The following is a 19,955-nucleotide window of genomic DNA, read 5'->3' as shown; positions in this document are numbered from 1 at the left end:
TTATAAATTAGAAAATAATTTATTTTAAAAAATCTATCACCACCTGTTTACCGTTAACCACTTCACTGTGACGTCACATATCTTGAGAAGTATTTGGTGAAATTTAATCTTTTTTATATCATCCCCGCCCGCACCCCGCACGGTCCCCGTTCTCGTCCCGCCCCTGTGCCCCCGCGTTCCGCAGGCGAGGTCTCATAATATAACCGGTCATACATATTATGCTTCTATTCTTTTCGTTCGCTCGGTCGAGTTGAAGACACACTTGCCTCAATTAGTTCAGTTGCTTTCTGTTTGTTGTATACGTTCGTCCTTAGTCTAGTGTTGTTATTGTACCAAAATATTACATAGGCACCATTGTATTTAATTTTAATATCTTCAAATTATTCTGTTTTATTTTAGCCACTTAAAATGTGACTCTGCCAGGTAACGCAAAGTTTCAAACCGAAAAATTATTTGAATTATTAGTTTCGAATTGAAATTAACACTTGAATCTACATAAAGCCTATTATTTATACTATCAGCTGTAGCCTTGTAGTATTGTGTAGAATAACTTATAGATATTATTATAAGTAACAGTCCAGCTAACACAAATTATAATAGCCTGTTCAAGTTAATATTTAGTGCAAATTGCTAAAATTATTTGCGTATACTTAACAGGTTATATTTTTGCATAATGTAAAAATAAATATTTTCGAATCTAATTAATCGAAGATCATAGTAAAAAAGCTGTCCTTGAATAAATCTTGTAGAGCCATCAAGCTAAATGTGTACATAAAATTTAAGAGTCTCTATATTAAGATTTAAAATTATTTGTTATTTTTTAGACTGCTGCTGACTGACCTTTTTTGGTCAGGATATTGGCTTTTTTAAAGATTTCGATCATACTCAGTGAAGTCCTAAAAATCTCTAAAGACGCACGGACGTTGATGGAACTTTGTAGGTGCTAAATAAGTTGGTGTAAAAGTAATTACTGTGATATCAAAATGAAGAAGTACTACTACTTCTTTGGAGAGGGCAGTGTGGTGAACCAAGTGATATGTGCTGTATTGAGTGAGTACAACATTATTATACTCTATCCTACTATCTCTAATGTTAGTGTCATTGACCGTTTTTCTCAAAAATAAACCAAGACGAAAGATCTTAAATTTTTAAAACATATCAACCAGAGTTAGTCAACATAAGTGGTAGAGATAGTCCATCTTCCGATTCTTTCGTCCAGCTATCTTCTGAGGCCATTTCCATTGGACAGTTTGTACATTTATGTTTACCAATAACTCCCAGGGTTCACCTATATTGTATCAGAAAAGTTATAACTACCTAAGTAATTACTATAGGACCTTAAAAAGTACCATTAGGTACACATCTAAATAAATATTAGGTAACTCGTAATCTACTACTCTTATACGTAGGTACCAACTTTATTTACTTTCATAAATAATTTAGTTTTTCTTGAATTAAGGCACATTTTAACATTAACTTCGAAAAAGAACACTAAAAAGCTTACAAGAACGCAGTCTAATTCAATTACGAGTAGTATATTTCGAACTTCTGGAAACCGTTGCTTATTCCTTGTTATTTTGCAGTCAACATTCCGGTCTTTGCCTATGGAGCGAGCATAGGCTGGATGTCTCCTATGACCCTCCTGCTGCAGTCCAAAGACTCTCCTAGAGGCACTCCTTTATCAGACTACGAGGTAAGTAGTTATTTAGAAAGAAAGAAACATTATTTATCACGATGAAAATCACTTAGTTAAGGACAAATAAGGTATACGAAAAAAAAGACAGAAATAGCACATAAATTAAATAAAAAGTGAACTGAGCAGTGCTACCCTGTAAAAGCAGCGATGTCCATCGATGACTCCACTCATCATTTATGCCGTGGCCTACGGTGGGGAAGGTCACAACGCTGGTTTTCAGTGTGCCCCATGCCGAGTGGTATTTAATAACCACGCCAGTGAATAAAATAATGAGTTGTTTTAGACATCACCGTCATCATTTCACTTAGTTTCCACTGCAGGAGCACCCTTCTAATTTATCAGAGGCAAATGAAGGATTTGGAATCACTCTTCCCGGGGATAAATGTTGTAAAAGGCTAATTATGTAGAGTGCCTTTGGTTTTCATGAATGAAGAAGTGCAGTTTCCATATCTCCAAAAATGTTGAGGACTTTTTTAAACACATTTTTCTATAATCTTTCATTAAAGTTAACATAACCTGCCTTAATGGCCCATACCTTATGTACCTCCAAATCTACAACTAAAGCATCAATAAATGAGAAACTTTATGGGGTATATATAGGATTAAAATCCAGCCATTTTTTATAGCCATTTCTATAGATATACCTTATAGGCCGCGTACACACAAGTGTAAAACACAGCGTGGGACATCCACCCATAAGGGGGCGTCCATTAATTACGTAACACAATCTTGACAATTTTTCAACCCCCCCGCCCCCCTTGGTGAGATTTGGTGAGATTTTTCCAGACCTCCTCCCCCTCCCTACAATCTCACGTGAGATTTCTTAAAATACATATTTGCAATACAAGGGTTAGCTTCGATTAGCATTTAATATTTAAAAAAAAGAACCGTTTCTTCTAATTTCCATATTGTTTAGGCGGTTCAGCAGAATAAAAAATTTAATTATTTATCATTATCATTTTAAAATAATATTTTAAGATGATAATGATAAATAATTAAATTTTTATATATTAAAGAAATATATTATATTTCTTTTTTCAATTTTAAATAACCCAGATTTCTCGCAATTTGACCCTTTTTCTTGCTGGAAAAAATTACGTGATATTTGTCGAGACCCCCCCTCTCCCCTACGTGAGATTTAGTGAGGTTTCTTGACACCCTCCCTCCCCTAAACGTCTCACGTAATTAATGGACGCCCCCTAAGGTGGACCGGCGACATCATAAAGGTAGCGGGGAAGCGCTGGACACAGGCCGCTACCAATCGATCAAATCGATTTTTTTTTCTCTAAGAGATAACTTGGTATTGTCATTCTCACTAAAATGTCTCTGGGGTGGTGGCGTAGTGAGGCGGGTCGTTACATTCCCTCTAATATGGTCGAGTGAAGCGATGGCTGGTTCACTCGTCATGTCTGTGAACAGGCGCTGCTTTCGGGGACTGGTCAATCCAAGTTATTCCAATTTATGTATGCGAGTCATTTCTACTAGTATTTAAGTATGTAATCTGTAAGTCTAGATATTAGCACGTCACTACCTTGTTTAATATACCACGCAATTTTGTATACCCATTATACACTATACAAGAATGCATGGTAAATTCAGTGAACTGCTCCTGAATCGAATGTACCTACTACTGCTATTTCTATTTATTTATATTAACCGGCAGACAGTGGTGACTGAGTTTGTTGCAGCGCTTCTTCTCAGCACTTGCCAAATGTTGGTCTCGAAGCGCTGGTAGGGTAAAAAGATTATGAGACATGTAGAGGCTCCTTAAGAGCAAAATGACGATTTGTAAGAACTATTTATTAGTCTAAACAAATAAAGAAATTTTGACTTTGACTTTGACTTTGACTTTATGTTCAGCAGTAGACGTCCTATGGCTGAAATGATGATGATGATGATGATTTCTTGTAGATATCATGGATGGCAGCGTGTTCATACCTGGTCTGCGTACCTGCAGACTTCTTGATGGTGTTCCTGTGCGACAAGATTGGACGAAAGCCTACATTGCTGATATTATCGGCGTCTTGTGTGGTAAGTTTCAGTACAATACCGTAGCTCTAAGTGCTATGGAAATAAGGCTCGTTTTCAACCGACTTAAAAAAAGGAGGAGGTTCTCAATTCGACCCGTATGTTTTTTTTTTTCTATGTTTGTTACGCGATAACTCCGCCAATTATGAACCGATTTGAACAAATCTTTTTTCGGCGTATAGGTAATACCTCAAGGGTGGTCCTATTTAAATTTAATAATAGAAAAAACAACCCCCAAGGGTGGAAAATTTGGGATGAACTTTTTTATACGCAATATCTCCGCCAATTATGAACCAAGTTGAACGATTATTTTTTTGTTGAATAGGTATTATCAAAAGGGTGGTTTCATGCGAATTTGAAGAAAATATTTCTCCCCCAAGGGTAGAACTTTTTTTTAATTTTTAGTTTTTTTTTGTGTTCACGCATTTGAAATCGGTTTTTTTTTTAAAGTTAATAAAATTATCTGAATGGAGATTTTTGGCTTTGAGCGTGCTCATCTTCTATTCAAGTATGAACTTGCTAAATTATTATTTATCCTAAAGCGCACTCAAGCGGGAAATCTCAATGCAGTAACTGGGCCTAAGTAGTTCTTTGAATCGATGTATATGCATAGATATTAATATTATTACAGCTGCGAATCGATAAATAATACTACTTATCGTATCTTTACATCTGTAAAACTTTATTATGCTAATTAATACTAAAATTAATAGGCAGTTTTATTTATATCATAATATCAACTGCATCTACGCCTTCCAGAAAATGCGAATTTGCGGCAAATCATATTATGGTAATTTTACTAACTAACAGCTACCGGAATATTTAGATTTCTATAGGTTTTATTTGCTTTACAAACTCAACCTCAAAATTCTTTTTTGCATACTAACTCTCGGTTTCGTAAAGTTTTTTTTTACTTGAGCGTGCTCTTTTTCGATTAAGACTCGAATACATTTCGTAACGGAATAATTTCATAAAAAACTAAATGGGTTCTTTTTAGGCTCTATTTGGATAATTCTTCAGAGGTCTTCTTTTCATCAGGGCTGCTGGGTAATAAAGCTCTCCTCACTGGAGACGTGGGCCTTCATCACTGCCAGGGCTCTGGTCGGGATCACGATGGGCGGGAGCTACGTCACGTGCCCGCTCTACACTAAGGAGATCAGTCAAGACTGCATCAGAGGGTTCCTGGGCTCTTTGGTAAGTGTATTCTGTGATGATTCTTTTATAATGCGAACAGCTAGGGACTAAATTAGCTGCCTGCTGCTGTCTTTCCTGAACACTTAATTCTGGACTTTTCAAGGCGAGAGTGAATAGGCACTTACAGGGCAGATATGTACCATCCTAGACTGCATCTCACTTAACACCAAGTGCGATTGCGGTTAAATACCTGCCTTGCCATGCATAAAAAAAATTCTTCATCATTATGATCATTAGCTGGTGCCAGTTCATTGGTGTTTTTTTGTGCCTCTATGGGATATTAGCAAACCGACGATCTAGTGAAGGTCGCTAGATGTAGGTGGATGACGACAGCGCAGGATCGGTCCTTGTAGAAAACCTTGGAGAAGGCCTTGAATCAACAGTGGACGTGCTTTGATTAAAATGAAACGATCTTTTATCAGCATTACTTACATGCTTGTCTGTCGTCTATTTGATATAGTTATTTTTTCTAAAAATTTTGATAAAAAAAGATCGTTTTCTCTATAAAAATGACTACCTACCTAATGTTTTCTTGTTATAGGTAATCCTGTTCCACACCACTGGAAATCTTTTCCTCTACGTCATTGGAGACATCTTGGACTACAACACCGTGCTTTGGATTTGCTTGTCCATTCCCACCTTCCATCTGTTTCTTTTCATGATGATGCCAGAATCACCAGCATACTTGGTCAAGAGAGGAAAGCTAGAGGTAAGTGTTATCGAGCTGATGCTCTTATTCAATGACTAGTAAATATTGACGAACTGAAGTTAGTGTGATATAATAGAGGTAGTTCTAACAAAGGTGAGTGATGACCGTTTTCACCATCAATCACTAATTTTCAAGTGACCCCTATGTAAACAAAATTCCTAATAAGTGTTACCATAGGGGTCACTCAATTAGGGATTGATGGTGAAAACGGGCATAAGTTTCTTCCGCCACTTCTTCTTAGCACCAGCCCATATTATTATGTTGTCCTCAAGTGGTGATAGGCAAGCTACACTCGACAGCAAATAAATCGCACCACCCGCGACAAGCACTTTCAAACGTATGCATCCCCACTTCACACCAATATTGGTACCATTCAAAAGCCTAGTTCTAAACTTCATTTCATTATAGGAAAGGTTTTTACCCCAAAAATGTTTCTTAAGAAGGATCCAGAGTCACTTCTTCAAAAAATAGATAGTTACGCTTGAGCCAACTTTTATGGCTATAAAACTGTTAAGTTGGGATTAATCGCTATCCATCTGTTAAAGAGGACACGTGTGATCATTATAACCATAAAATTTGGTCTAATTGATCCCAGAGGTGAGCCCAAAGTGAGGTCTTTTTTCAAGTCACATTTATGGTAATATGTTAATCATTTATTAAGAAATTAAATGTGTTTTTCTTTAAGGATATTTATTGGGCTTTCAAATAACACCAATATTGTTGGGGCACCATTATTGTATCAAAAGAAAATCTTTAAAGTTCGCGTCGCGGGTGGTGCGATTTATTTGCTGTCGAGTGTATATTTGGGACGTGTATAAGCACCCTGGAAAGGACCTAAGTACTGAATAAAAGCTTTGACTTTGACCTTAGTCTACGGATTACCATCAGAAACGAATCGGAAACCATGATGGTTGGCAGTCCACAACAGTACGTTTCTCTAGAAACTTCCTGCCCCGTACAACCAAACTGTGGAATGGACTGTCGTCTGCGGTGTTTCCGGACGGATACGACCTGCAAGCTTTCAAGAGGAGAGCGTATCTTCACCTTAAAGGCCGGCAACGCACCTGTAACCCCCCTGGGTCTGCGGGTGTCTATGGGCGACGGTAATCACTTACCATCAGGTGATCCGTCTGCTCGTTTGCCTCCTGCCACATAAAAAAAAATGATTATCCCCTGAAATATTAGAAACCTACCCGAAAAAGTACGGAATCAACTCAGTTGCACGAGTCATGGTCGCGGGCAGACTGAAGAGATGCGGCGTGGATCCCGTTTTACCCTCTTAGGTGTAGAGTTTCGTAAAAGTAAAATCCTTTCTTAGCGGATGCCTACGTCATAACATCTACCTGCATGCCAAATTTCAGCCCGATCCGTCCAGTGGTTTGGGCTGTGCGTTGATAGATCACTATGTCAGTCAGTCAGTCACCTTTCAGTTATATATATTTAGATGCAACATAATATTATAGGTAATCAAATCCATAATAGATGAATAATATTTCTTCCAGGAAGCTACAAGAGTGTTAGCCTGGCTTCGTTGCAGAGATGAAACAGATGCTGAAATAAAGTACGAAGTAGAAGCAATTAGAAACGAACAGAAGATCGATGCGGAAAACAACAAATTCGTCCTCAAAGCTATCGGTAAGAATTTATTTTTAGGCAAATCCATTACTAATTAGGTTAATTACATAACTAATAAATTCAAAGCAGTTTTTACAGCTGAATTAGCCGATTAAAATATGCATGAGTGAGAAGCAAATTTGGTTTTATTATTGCAGAGTTTTTCTATAAAACAAGAGCACAACAATATAACTTTTGACAAACAATTAAGAAATTGAAGAAATCAAGGCCGATTGTACCAATTGAGCAACCATCTTCATAGTAATTGTCTTGTTGATGGTAAAAGAATGAAGAATATGGATCACTTGGTCATAATAATTGATTATGCTATTGTATTCTTTAAAAATCTGTTTACTTCAGCTTTTCAAAGACTAGCATGAAACTGTCCAATTCTTTAAAGCAGAAAGAATACCCATTTTTTTTCTGCACAATCGACAATGATATTCGTCTTTATGAAGAAACAGTCTGTGCATAAGCACTCAAATGATAGAAAGTTGGACTGGGCTATTATTTCTATCATTTGAGTTGTAACAAACTAAAGTCCATAACCTAGAATTAGATAAATGAGATGGCTTGTAATTTCCACATCATAATTATTATTATGCTGAGACTGCAATGTCCTAGTATGAGTGTGGTCATCATCCCTTGAAATTCAACAAAATATGTACCATTGACTAAACAAAATAAGTAACATTTCAATTAGTTCTTTATTAGTACCTAAAATGTGCATTGTGCGTGTTTAAAATTTTGTTGAATTAGAAAACATGCGGTGCTAGTCGCCTAAAGACGTCATTTCGAGCCACACATGTTGCGGCACATTTTCCCCTATTATGTAAATGATACAAACAATTATTTCAAACGTAATACGAGTGTTTGCATAACTCGATCATGTCAGTTGGAAATTCTGATCCACACTTTAAATAGACGACCTTTCTCTATCTTACCATTTGATAATGTATTAAAAACTTACATTATTTATTTATTTGTTGAGTATATTTAGATAAAGCTCGCCATTTTACATAGTTTTATTTAAATAAGCCGAAATTAAATGTTGATAAGATAGTGATAGTTGAATTGAGAGTTTGGAGGAAAAGTTCGTATTTACTTTAAAACTAGATAAGGGAGAGTTAAGACACAGAATACAATAAGTGATCCGAGATTATGTAGAGATTATGCATGTTTTATTTATGACGAGTATAAAGGCAATAAAGACATTGGTAGTATTAGTATCGACGTGGTATCGACATGGCTGCAACCGTAGATGAAATGTCAATCAGAATTTCATTATTTTGGACACCATATTGGCAACGATTACATTGAGCAAACTATAAACATTTGGCCAAAATTTTGGGGAGAAGCAACTCCAAGTTTTGCTTCAAAAAGTATCAAGGAAGTCCAGAAGGAACTGAAATTCCATGGCAGAATAATGTTTTGGAAACGCTGGTCTTGTACATGAACTACCTACCACTATCAGTGCATAGGTCTAATTATACTAACGTAATATACGGGACTATTCCCACGTCTCTTTCCCACCGCTGCAACTCCTGTGTGGCCAGGATCTACAGCTTGACCGCCAATAAAAACCCAACCAGTGAAGGTCACTTTGTCCCTTAAGTTTGTACTAACATAATACTGACGATGGTGGTTTTAACACTCCTCAATTTTTTTCCAGTGACGGACAAAATCCTGTTCAGGGCGTTCAAGATCTCGATGGTGGTGGCTCTAGCTAGAGAAGTCTGCGGGGCCATACCAGTCCTGAACTTTGCTGGCAACATCTTCGAGATGGCTTCTGAAGGGTCAGGGTTGGCGCTGACTCCGAACCAGCAGGCGATGATGCTGGGAGCTGTGCAGGTGGCTGGAGCGATGTTAGCTTCGAGCATAGTGGAGAAGACTGGACGAAAGGTTGGATTGGAAACCCCTATTCCGTTACTGTTACTGACTATTGGGATTTTGTTATAATAAATACAAAGCTTAGCAAGCACGTATCTTGGATATACAAAGAATGGTCTTTGAGCTAGCCGGCTAATAATGTAATTATTATTACTGAGGGGATTGCTACCATGTAATTTAGTTTACTCCGTGACCATGGCGCTTGCAACAGTGCCAAAATATCGGAAACTCAAAATTAAGGTACATGGTAGCAATCCCGTCAGTAATAATAATTATGTTAGTGACAATGAAAGTTTAAAACAATATATGGCTAATTATGTTGTTAATACTCTAGCAATGGAATTTAAAATAATGTATGTATCGTTTTCTCAAGCTACGGAATTTAATATGACTAACCGTAGACAATGCCCAAAAATCAATAACCATGATAAAATAAAGAGTATACGAGTACTTTTAACGATGCAAAAACTTTAGTGCAGTAAAAGTTATTCTCAGCATCAGCCGATTATGCTGTCCCAAAGTGGTGGCAGGGCAAGCTATATTGTCCCGAAGCGAAGTGGTGGTTGTCACCTATAAACAAGTGCCCTGCTAAAGACGTGGGTTCGATTCCCGCCTTAGGCAGTTAATTTAGTTTGAGAAGCGACTCTAATCGCTAAGAAATTTTAATAGCCCTGCTAAGGACCCACATGCTAATAAAGACTTTGATTTCATTAACTTAATCTTTCCAGCCACTCCTCTTCATTACATCTCTGGTCTCCGGGCTCAGCATGTGCGGCCTGGCGTCCTGGTTCCTGGCCAGGCACTACCAGGTCTACGCCCCGGACTGGATCCCCATCGTGACTCTGTGCCTGTGCATCTTCTGCGATTCCTCGGGTCTGCAGCCGCTGTCCGTCATTATTATTGGGGAGATATTCTCTTTTAAGGTAAATACTATGCAATTTTAAAGATGTCTGGAGATTAGGTTACCAATCGCTACTTGTTAAGTTAATAATAAAAGTAATTTCTACTTTAAAATTCCACCAAAAGGTTAAAACGGTAACGTTTTAAAGACTTCGGAGTTAAGAGACTTTTGATCGCAACTTTATTTATTTATTTTTATTTATTTATTATTCATTATTGAGCAATTACATATTTGATCCAAATAGCGTCCTAAATCCTCTTTAGGTTTGTCTAGACACTTTGAACCTAGTACTTATCCTTTAGGTTGATCTCAGTGTTTGACGATTTTTTTTTATTAGTCAAAGTCAAAATGTGTTTATTGCAATTCATTAATGTTTACAAGATGTGGTTATTATCATATTATCCAGTACATCATGTTACCCATTAGGCTTAGCAATTAAATGATTGATTCACCTATTTAGGACAACGTAATGATCCGACATTAATTAATTTTCTAATAGAATAAATACTGAATTGCTACAGCAAATACCAGATGGTAAATAACAAAGAAAAGTAGTTTTTTTATAATTATTCCCCTAATAGTACATGGTGACGGTAGCAACTCTATGTTGATGGCATTTTTATCGCACTATTTCTTTTCCAGTATCGCGGAACAGTGATGGCAGTCACAATGGCCTCATCATCAGTCATTGACTTCTTCCAAATGCTCTTCTTCAAGCCTCTAGCAAATGCTGTGGGCATCCACGTGTCTTTCTACTTCTTCGGCTTCATCTGCATTCTAGCATCAGCCTACGTGCTCTTTGTCATTCCAGAGACAAAGAATAAAAGGCTATCAGAGATATATGACTCTTTGATGACGACGAAAGAGAAAGCAGCGTCAGACAACTCAAAAAACTTGGAGATAGAGAAAACACGCGTCTGATTATTGAAATAAGTTTATTGTATTAGCAAAATATAGATTAGTTTTATAAAACTCGTGATTTAATCTCAATATGTAATATAAGTAGGTAGGTACTTACAATAAACAAAGATAGTAATATTTTAAAACTTTTTTATTTCCATTCTTAATTACCTATAACGGATGGCGAAATATGGGCTTCGTGCCAGTAATTAAGCAAAGCTTTTGAAAAATAACGTGCAGTCATCGAATTATAAGAATAAGAATAAGAATGTCTTTATTCAGCACAATTTAAGGTATACCTACAAAGCAAGAGTAAACATAAAAAATAAATAAAAACATATTATGCTGAATAGGCGCCCGCTCAGCAAAAATCGCGACATGACACAAACGTCATGCCGAGAGGCTGGTTTTTAGCGGGAAATTATCATATACGCTGTAGCGTAGCTCTAGAGACTTCAGAGTAGAGCAAATTGTAGCAACACAATAGTGTAGGTGGTAATCAAACCAGCCAGTTTCAGGGGTAGAGTAGCGTCAAGCGTGAATGCACCGCACGCGGTTACCCGCCGGAAAAACGACCGGTTGCATCGACGCACGTTTTTGCATACCCTTTTCGTTACCACTGAAATAATAAAAATGTAAAACAATTTTAAGCAAGCCACGTAAAGATTCTAATTCCAAAGATTTACAGTGCAATTCTGTGTATCGAGCTTTGCTTACTTGTTAGAAGTAATAGCGAGACTACTTTACAAAATTCGCAAGAAGGATTATCAATGAAGATATTGTGATAAATCTCAATAACTACGTAGATTTGTATCAAAAATGTCCCACAAAAACAGCGCATTATTTTCTTTAATAAGTCAGGCGATGTATTGGCGATTTTTTTCTGTTGTGATCATCCCAATGAAGGTAGGTAGAGTATTTTGCTTTACCTGTACGATGTTTATTCCTTAGTATGTAAGCACAGACAGTGTCAGCATGGTTTATTGTTTTATAGAAATTATGACACGAGTAGCATAAAACGCTGAGTATGATGAAATTCTTTAACTGCCACCCGAATACCACCAGTTTTGGAGAAATACCAGTCACCTGAGAAAAATAAGGTAAAAATAAAGTTTGGTATAATGAAGCAGCAATATTTACTGATTGGGACCCAGAAAGATGCCCTGAACAACTACCAGTCTATATTTATTACTAGTCGGAGGTCAAACGCGGCATATTGAGTCTGATCATAGTGAATGTGGTATACTTACGTAATTATTCAAGACTTTTGCTTTATGAACTTCTATAAACACTTGAACATGTATTAAGACATGCACAAATATTTCAAAGGCTTGGTAGAAAACCTGCAATCAACATAATAACACTGTCATACTCTATTAATTCTAATTCATTTGGTTACAAACTTGTTGATCCTTACCGGCACTTCAAAAACCTTTTCAAAAATACTAAATGCTTCGACAATATTCATATACGCATCCTGTAACTTTTCCCATAGGAGAACACTATTGACACCGATCTCATAGTCACTAAACATTACATTCAACTTTGCGTAAAATCTAACTTCCAGAATCCATTTGGCTAGTCCAATCCTCATTAAATTTAGAATTCTGATCGCATAAAGCATATTCATATCAAAATAAGAGAGAGATGCCATGTACAATAATATCGTGGTATCAGTAGACGTATCATTTACAGCCAAATAATTTATACTTGGTATAAAAATATTAGATAAATAAATAACGAAAACGTATATCCAGTTGCACAGTTTAAAAGAATTCATACTGATATAACTTATGCAGTTTATAATTCTGTACGCATAATGCACTTTCTTGATAATAATAACATGATTGTTATTGACATCATGAAGTAAATTTACGAAAAAGATTAAAACGATTCCCATTACTTGCAACGTTATGTTCGAAATTACTATAAACACAAATTGATTATTGATCAAGATTACGAAAGGCATGGAGTTTTGTATGTCAATTAAGTATAACACAATATACGAAAACAAGAAAATAAAGGACACAATAGTATAAGTAGTGGAGTTAGATGAAATAATATTCTGATGAATACGAAATTTTGACAACATAAAAATCTTCTGCAAAGCCGTGATTGGAAAAAGAAGCCCTTGAAAATCGGAGCCTATGTAATCCACTGGGGGATCTTGAAGTATTCTTTTAGGTATGTTAATAACCATTTCTTCTCGAATAATACTGATGGATTCATCTTTAGAAAATTTTGTTCTCATCTTTCTATGAAGCCACACTAGCTAGTAGAATTCAACATGAAAACTGTCGCAAAATTACTTTTCTACTAAAAGCAACGTTCTAATAATGCCGATCGACTAAAAGATCATTAATTATGTTAGCTTGTCTAACGCTGACACTGACGATAGGTTTTCTATTAAAGTAATTGGTCAACACATTTTCATCATTATAGTGGTGCTAAAGTAATTAAGTTTGTGTTGTTCTTATAACATCCCACTCGCACGTCAATTAAAAATTTGTTGGTTTGTAGAAAAATATTGTAATGCAATAACTTCAGAAGGGAAACCTCTAAAAGCAAACCTACTATATTTTGGTTTAAACGCTACGGGAAATTTCACTGTAAAAAAACTGATATATCCTAATAACTTAGCCCAGATTCGTATTCTTGCCAAATCTTTCCAAAATTGAGTGGTATATCTCTCAAATACTCTGTTTTTTGTTTTAAAGTTTATTAAATAGTTTTTAGCATAAAATAACGAATAAATAATTATTCCATATCCAATGGGATGGCGTTTTCTCCACTGTCAGCGCTTTCCGTACGGTCCGGGGTTTCCCCGATTAGTTTGTCGATCCATTGGCGGCTGTAAGACACCTGAGAATAAAAAAAATGATGTTTTAACTACGTAACTAACAAGACTTCAATATCTCTAATCATCATCATCAGATATTTCGTTTAAGAGGTTTTTCATCATGTTCCTTCAAACTTTTGCATAACACGTTAAAAACTGGGTAGTTAGTGTTTATTTAATTTTATTGTTTATTTTTAAGCCCAGGCTTACTCATTATTGTGTAATCTATGGAAATCCGTAATTAGCTGTTTAAAATTAAGTTACTATTAAGTAGGTAGATACTGTTATGTAACTGGCAATAAAATTTATCGCCGTTGTTTTCCTGAATAAATAAATGGTAAAACACATAGATAACATCGTTTGTTTCTACCCGCAAATATTATTACCTTAGCATAAATTCCAGGTTTAGACTTGTAAGCACATTCCTCCGTGCCTGAGAAGAGGGCTATGCCGTATAACGTTCCAGCTCTATTCAACCCGCTGAAGTGAACTGCTGGATCTCCCGTGTCACCCTGCAAAGAAAAGTATATCAGTCAATTATGTAAAAACATGAAAATTACTATGCAACTACATTAGCAACTTTGTTCAGTTCATTATTCTGAAAATCTTGTTTTATACTTTTTCAGCGTCGTTTTTTGTCGTAGTTGGGTTTTAGTTTTTTTACTTTTTATTATTTGTACTATTTTGGTGTTAAAGTGTATTTGTGGCGCATAATATTAACAAAAGTTAAATTGATGAACTAACAAGTAGTAAAGAAGCTATGAACGAAAAGATGTGAATTATATGCAATCAGCCCATGAATACATGTAAAGTCACAAGCAAATGATAGTAATATATATATATTCAAAATGTACAAGTAAAGCGCTTTCAAATGATATCAAACACGGCATATTTATCTTAACTTTATTTTTTTACTCTGTATGTTTTGTCCGCTAGAGGGCGCCACATTAGATTTTGTGAAACCCCATATAGCCTATAACCAGCGGACAATTAAGACGCTTCTAATGATATGTCATTTGTCGAATTCTGATAAGTAGTTTAGAAGTTACGAGGGAACAGATGAACATACATACATACATACATACATAGCCTGTCAAAATCATAACCCTCCTTTTGCTTTGCCGTAGTCGGGTAATTACGAGGGAACAGATGAACATACATACATACATACATACATACATAGCCTGTCAAAATCATAACCCTCCTTTTGCTTTGCCGTAGTCGGGTAAAAAGCTTTATTAGGTCTCTGTGGATAGGAGCAAATCACACACAATGCAATTCAGCGGTGGACGGGCATCGAACCAGCGTCCATGTCTTTGGGCTATTGTAGACTCATAACTTTCGAGATGTTCGTCTCATGGTTTCGATCATGAGTTAAAGGCTTTTTAATCATAGTGTGCAGTTTTTTGATTTTCCTCTAATTAATCCTATTGACTTGTCCTATAAACTTTTCTTCCACAAATTCCCATTCAGTTCATAGCACAGAATAGGGTAAGTTAATGAGAAAAAGTAAAAAAAGCCCTATGATAAACTCAATTCCAACTGTGTGAATGTGGTAGGCTTTGACCGGAATCCCACAGTCCCTTCCCACTTAAGGCGAATGACGGAGCACCGAGGCTTTAGTGGGTATGCCTTGTCCTTCTGATTTGGTAAGCCCCACAACCTATCCTGTCCCTGCAGGATCGGTATGCAGTATAATTTTTCCCCGACAAAAAAGAGCTACTCACAGCGCACAAAGCGACTCCCTTCACGACGCTCTGCAGGCACATTCGGTCGTGCTGCAAGCTGTAATCATTCCCGTAAACCAGCCGGCCGCATGCTATCATGCGCCGGTGCTCTTGGTTACCAGTAGCTCCTGAGATTAGCGCGTTCAACCAAACAAAATCTTCAGCTCTGTATAATGCTAGCATAGATACTCACATATAGACGTGTTTCAAGGCGGGATGACAACTCCTTAAAGCGACTCGTCGTCCACTCCATCGCGTGCTAGGTCACCTATGAGCTGAACTGACCAAGAAATCGGCAGTGGGAAACCACGTATTTAACTGCACCAGGCAATAGCGAGAGATGGCGGGAGATCGTGCTGAGAGCTGTACTCGCCTTTGCAGCTGACGTGAATGCCTCAACGTGACCACGACCGCTTTGCCATGAGCGAAACGATTTAGAAGAAGAAGATAGATACTCACAGCGCACAAAGCGACGCCCTTCACGACGCTCTGCAAGCACATGTGGTCGTGCTGCAAGCTGTAGTCATTCCCGTACACCAGCCGGCACTCCGCCCTCGGGACTTCCCGCGCTATCATCCGCCGGAGCTCTTGGTTCTCACCCTCCCGGATTTGGCCGGTTACCTACACAAAATCATCATCATCATCATCATCATCATCATCCTAGCCTAGGGAGACAATGAGAAAGAAAAAGCTTCCTACCTGAAAAAGGTCTGGAAATAACAAACCTATGATTTGTGAATCATAATAGGGAAATTACATTTAATTTTGATAAAGGTCTATGTTCAAGCGATCTAGTTCAAAGGTAGATAAAGATGTTGAACAGTCAAGAACACCATCTCAGTTGCTTACCACGGAACCATAGCCAGTGACGACGGTCTCCCCAAACATGGGAGGCAGATCGGCATCAGCTATAGCGAGCCCCACCGGCTGCATCCGAGTAGAAGTCGTGATGGGTAGATTGATCTGTAATACCAAACTACGATAAATAGCCTCGAAAATCGAGTACTCCAATAGCTACTTGCATGTGCCTTCTTGGGAAACCTGTCATCTTAGAAATCTAAATTAGACCTTCTAAAAATCTAGTTTTTTTTCAGTCTTTTCAAACTTTTCGACTGTTTCAAGCCGTTCTATGCCGAGGAAGGACATTATCTTGCAGTAAAGTAAGTATGGTAGCTCTAACGTAGAAAATTAGAAACATTTCATGACAAATAAATAGATAGAAAGTAACTTTATTTGTCTCAAATGTTTGATCATACCTTTATCATGGCCAGGTTATGTTCAGGATAGTACTGGTCCATCTTGTACTCCGGGTGCCTCCTGATGTCAGTCACCGCGAGGATCCTGCCTCCGAAGTCTCGGAAGACCGAGCCCACTCGAACCGACACCTCCTCTTTTGTTACACTGTTACAAAATCAGAGGGTTAAAGTTACAAAATCCGAGATCCTTTACATGCAGGTAGATCTTAAATGCGTTAAAAAATTAACTACTCTTCTCATGGATGTCATAAACATCGTCGAAAAGAAAAATAAATATGCGAAAACAAGGCTTCTCCACCCGACTACCCAGCGCGCGATGAGTATAGTCTATACTCTATACTGTATAGACTAAGTCGTCCATTTGCCCCTGGCAAAATTAGTTGCAGAAGCTCGTGCTCCTGCAGTGGACACTAAATGACCTGATGACTTATTTATTAAGTAAAAAGAAAATATAAAAGAAACTTACTAATCAAAACACTGTGCAGCGGATAGTATCCATAGCTTGCTCACTATTGCGCCTCCACACCAGTGCTTTCCATGCAATCTGATAACAGAACATGGTTTTTATAAGTCTCAAAATGTAGGCAACTTATGATTACCAAAAATAAATCTAATTTAGATACAAACTCTGTTCTATCCACCCCGTTAAAACACACCGTGTGGTTCTCTGATTATGATCTGTGCCACTCGCAACGCTAAACGTCGTGATTCGCACTGAGGTCAATGAAAAACAAATTCCCAATTGTCCCATTAACGAGGTGGGACAACCGAAGTGGATTGTTTCCAATAAATTACTTGCCTGATGGATACAGTATAAGGATAGTCTTCTAAGCAGACGAGTCCATTCTTGGTGGTCAGTCTTTTTCTTCTGACGTGGGTCAAGTCTTCCTCCATCTTTGGTGGGAACTCACATTCCAATTCTGTTCTAAATGTGGTTGCTGCTGTAATTATTAGAAAATAACTACTTTAATTAATTTCCAGCCATAGCCAATCGTGAAGATCAGAAGAACGGCTTTTAATTAATTGTTACGGTAATTTAGATTCAAAGCCCAATTTAGATTTCGAAAAAAATACTTTTGAACAAAGCGTTCACTTAGAGTTTCTAGGTTCGATACCAAGATGGGGAAAAATATCTAGAGTAAAATCTCTACATGTGTGTTTGTTGACCTAGAAACACGATTTCAGTTATATCCCACATGAAAATATTCTACACAAAATTACTATTAGGTATGTACCTACATTGTACAAGTATAAAAAGATAATCACTTTGGCCCCTTAAGTAGATCAAATTAGGTGCTATTTGCAACAAAATTTGTTCTATTTAGGGACAAAAATATTTTGTCATAGGTACTAAAACTATTACTTACCACTTTGAACATTTATCCTAATTACAAAACTAATAAAAACTAGAAAATATAACGCAACACTACACTCTATCATCCTGAAAGGGTCTGTTCATTTCACAAATCTAGCAATACTGACTTTAGTAAAAGTTATAATCAGTAGTTTTCCCTTACATTCCAAAACAGTTACTTTGTTAGGTAACATTGTTGACCAGAACAATGCATGAACAGTTAAAAACAAACATAGTTGGCGAAGGAAATTTGAAAAAGCCTCATGTAACTTGTAGGTAGTTAGTACATAACTAAGAAAAATAAAAAGTACGTATGCTAAAACTTTGTAACACTTTAGCGTACACGTCTTGATTGTGAAGAAAAGGCAACTTATTATTTCATCCAAAGGCTTTACTACGAGAGTTGCTGAACGAAGATATTGCTTACTAAGTAGTTGTTTTGTATCAACAAGTCGGTCCGCCAAATCTAATTTTTGTAAAATTGGCTTGCAATGTAACAATAACAAAAGCAACTAGTACTATAACCAAACGCAATTTGTCTGGAAAAACCCAGGGCAATCATATCAATTGTCATTTTTAGGCCTTATCGCAATCATGGCTATCGATTGTTCTTCGAATTATTATCCTTTTATTTTCAATGACCAATGCTATTAAAAGGTTTAGTTTTTATTTCATCTTTTCTATCAACATCTATTGTATTTAACACATGCATCCAGCAAAATCCAATCAGTTTTGTACAATTGTTTAACGTAGTAGATTATGACATTTTAGTTTTATGATAATGTTATTATAGTTTTTTGTAAAATGTATAGTATAGCAATAATTCTCGTTCTAAGTGTCACTAAAGTAGTTATAGCTCGTAATTCAAATGTTAACAAAGATGATTATGTGAGTCAAGAAAGTGGAGACTTGACAGAGATTAATGAAGTGATCGATAGTGAATCTAAAGAAAACAATGATAATTACGAGAAAGGAATGAGCACTAGTATTAATAAAGTAACTGTTACTGAATTGCCTGCAACAGAAAATGAATCAACGACTGTTATAATAACTACAACTATCGAAACTATGACCTTTTCATTGGAGCCATTAGGTAAATGATAGATTAATTGTGGATATCTTAAAACGATTTAATAACAAAATCCTAACTAGGTTGGCTAAATGGATACTCCATTAAATATTAGGTAGAAATAAAATTAACTTATTCATCTAAGATGGAGAAGTCAATCAAGTTCTAATTTGTAAAATGCATGCTTAAAATGCATAGCATATTTTGATAGTAATTAATAGTTTTCTCCGATTCTTCTTTATTACTTTCCAAGTAACCATTGAACAAAATTTAATATTCCCTTTTGTAGAGAACATCACGTCGAATTATTATAACTGTGAAGAGAAGAAGACCAGCTCTAGCAGCGAGGAAGACCGCTGCAAAAACACTCTAATGAACTACCCCTACTCCGTGTCGATACAAAAGAAGGGAGCCCATTATGCGTCAGGTGCTCTGATCAATGCACAGTCTGTGCTGACTACTGCTGGAGTATTTTATCAGTAAGTTCTATAATAGGGTGCTGATGTTACAAAAAATAATAATCCTACTTTAGTTAATAATTTAAATAAATAGAAAGATAACTTTCCCAGTAAGTTTTCCATTATGCCCTGAAAAGGCTCGGTTGTGATTGGAAAACACGCCACGAGACCAACTATACCTAGTTATGATAAAATAGAACATTACTGCCATTAAATTGATCCGAATGATCATGACTATACTGCAAATTAACCAAAAACTCCTAACTCCATTAATCACAACCGAAATTCTGTTGCTCTGCTAATTGAGTACCAAAATTAAC

General features: G+C 36.7%; 3 protein-coding genes across 4 annotated transcripts; 1 reads left to right on the top strand and 2 right to left on the bottom strand.

The window, feature by feature from the left end:
• Window positions 1–245: 245 nt before the first annotated feature.
• Window positions 246–11,078, top strand: LOC135082720 (facilitated trehalose transporter Tret1-like). The gene is made up of 10 exons (XM_063977495.1): window positions 246–423; window positions 825–1,050; window positions 1,584–1,693; window positions 3,608–3,727; window positions 4,763–4,918; window positions 5,460–5,627; window positions 7,130–7,262; window positions 8,914–9,143; window positions 9,860–10,054; window positions 10,675–11,078. Exons 2-10 carry the CDS (start codon window positions 984–986, stop codon window positions 10,951–10,953), a joined length of 1,458 nt encoding a protein of 485 aa, XP_063833565.1. The 5' UTR covers window positions 246–423; window positions 825–983; the 3' UTR covers window positions 10,954–11,078.
• Window positions 11,079–11,644: 566 nt separating this feature from the next.
• Window positions 11,645–16,426, bottom strand: LOC135082729 (uncharacterized). Of its 2 annotated transcripts, XM_063977503.1 has the most exons (4): window positions 16,348–16,426; window positions 15,958–16,119; window positions 14,158–14,283; window positions 11,645–13,794 (listed from the first exon to the last, which is right to left on the bottom strand). In XM_063977503.1, the coding sequence occupies exon 4, from the start codon at window positions 13,181–13,183 to the stop codon at window positions 12,320–12,322; it is 864 nt and encodes a 287-aa protein (XP_063833573.1). In that variant the 5' UTR covers window positions 13,184–13,794; window positions 14,158–14,283; window positions 15,958–16,119; window positions 16,348–16,426; the 3' UTR covers window positions 11,645–12,319. The 2 variants fall into 2 exon arrangements, with proteins under 2 accessions (XP_063833573.1, XP_063833575.1); XM_063977505.1 differs by lacking the exons at window positions 15,958–16,119; window positions 16,348–16,426 and adding an exon at window positions 15,499–15,584.
• On the bottom strand, window positions 13,690–18,208 carry LOC135083016 (hypodermin-B-like). The gene is made up of 9 exons (XM_063977778.1): window positions 18,122–18,208; window positions 17,554–17,695; window positions 17,221–17,298; window positions 16,755–16,899; window positions 16,348–16,461; window positions 16,198–16,208; window positions 15,499–15,664; window positions 14,158–14,283; window positions 13,690–13,794 (listed from the first exon to the last, which is right to left on the bottom strand). The coding sequence occupies exons 1-9, from the start codon at window positions 18,192–18,194 to the stop codon at window positions 13,690–13,692; spliced, it is 960 nt and encodes a 319-aa protein (XP_063833848.1). The 5' UTR covers window positions 18,195–18,208.
• Between the last annotated feature and the right edge of the window lie 1,747 nt (window positions 18,209–19,955).

The sequence above is a fragment of the Ostrinia nubilalis genome, chromosome 22 (assembly GCF_963855985.1).
Source record: "Ostrinia nubilalis chromosome 22, ilOstNubi1.1, whole genome shotgun sequence".
NCBI lineage: Eukaryota > Metazoa > Arthropoda > Insecta > Lepidoptera > Crambidae > Ostrinia > Ostrinia nubilalis.
Note: the sequence above shows the minus strand (reverse complement) of the source record. Positions and strands in the feature narration are given on the sequence as shown.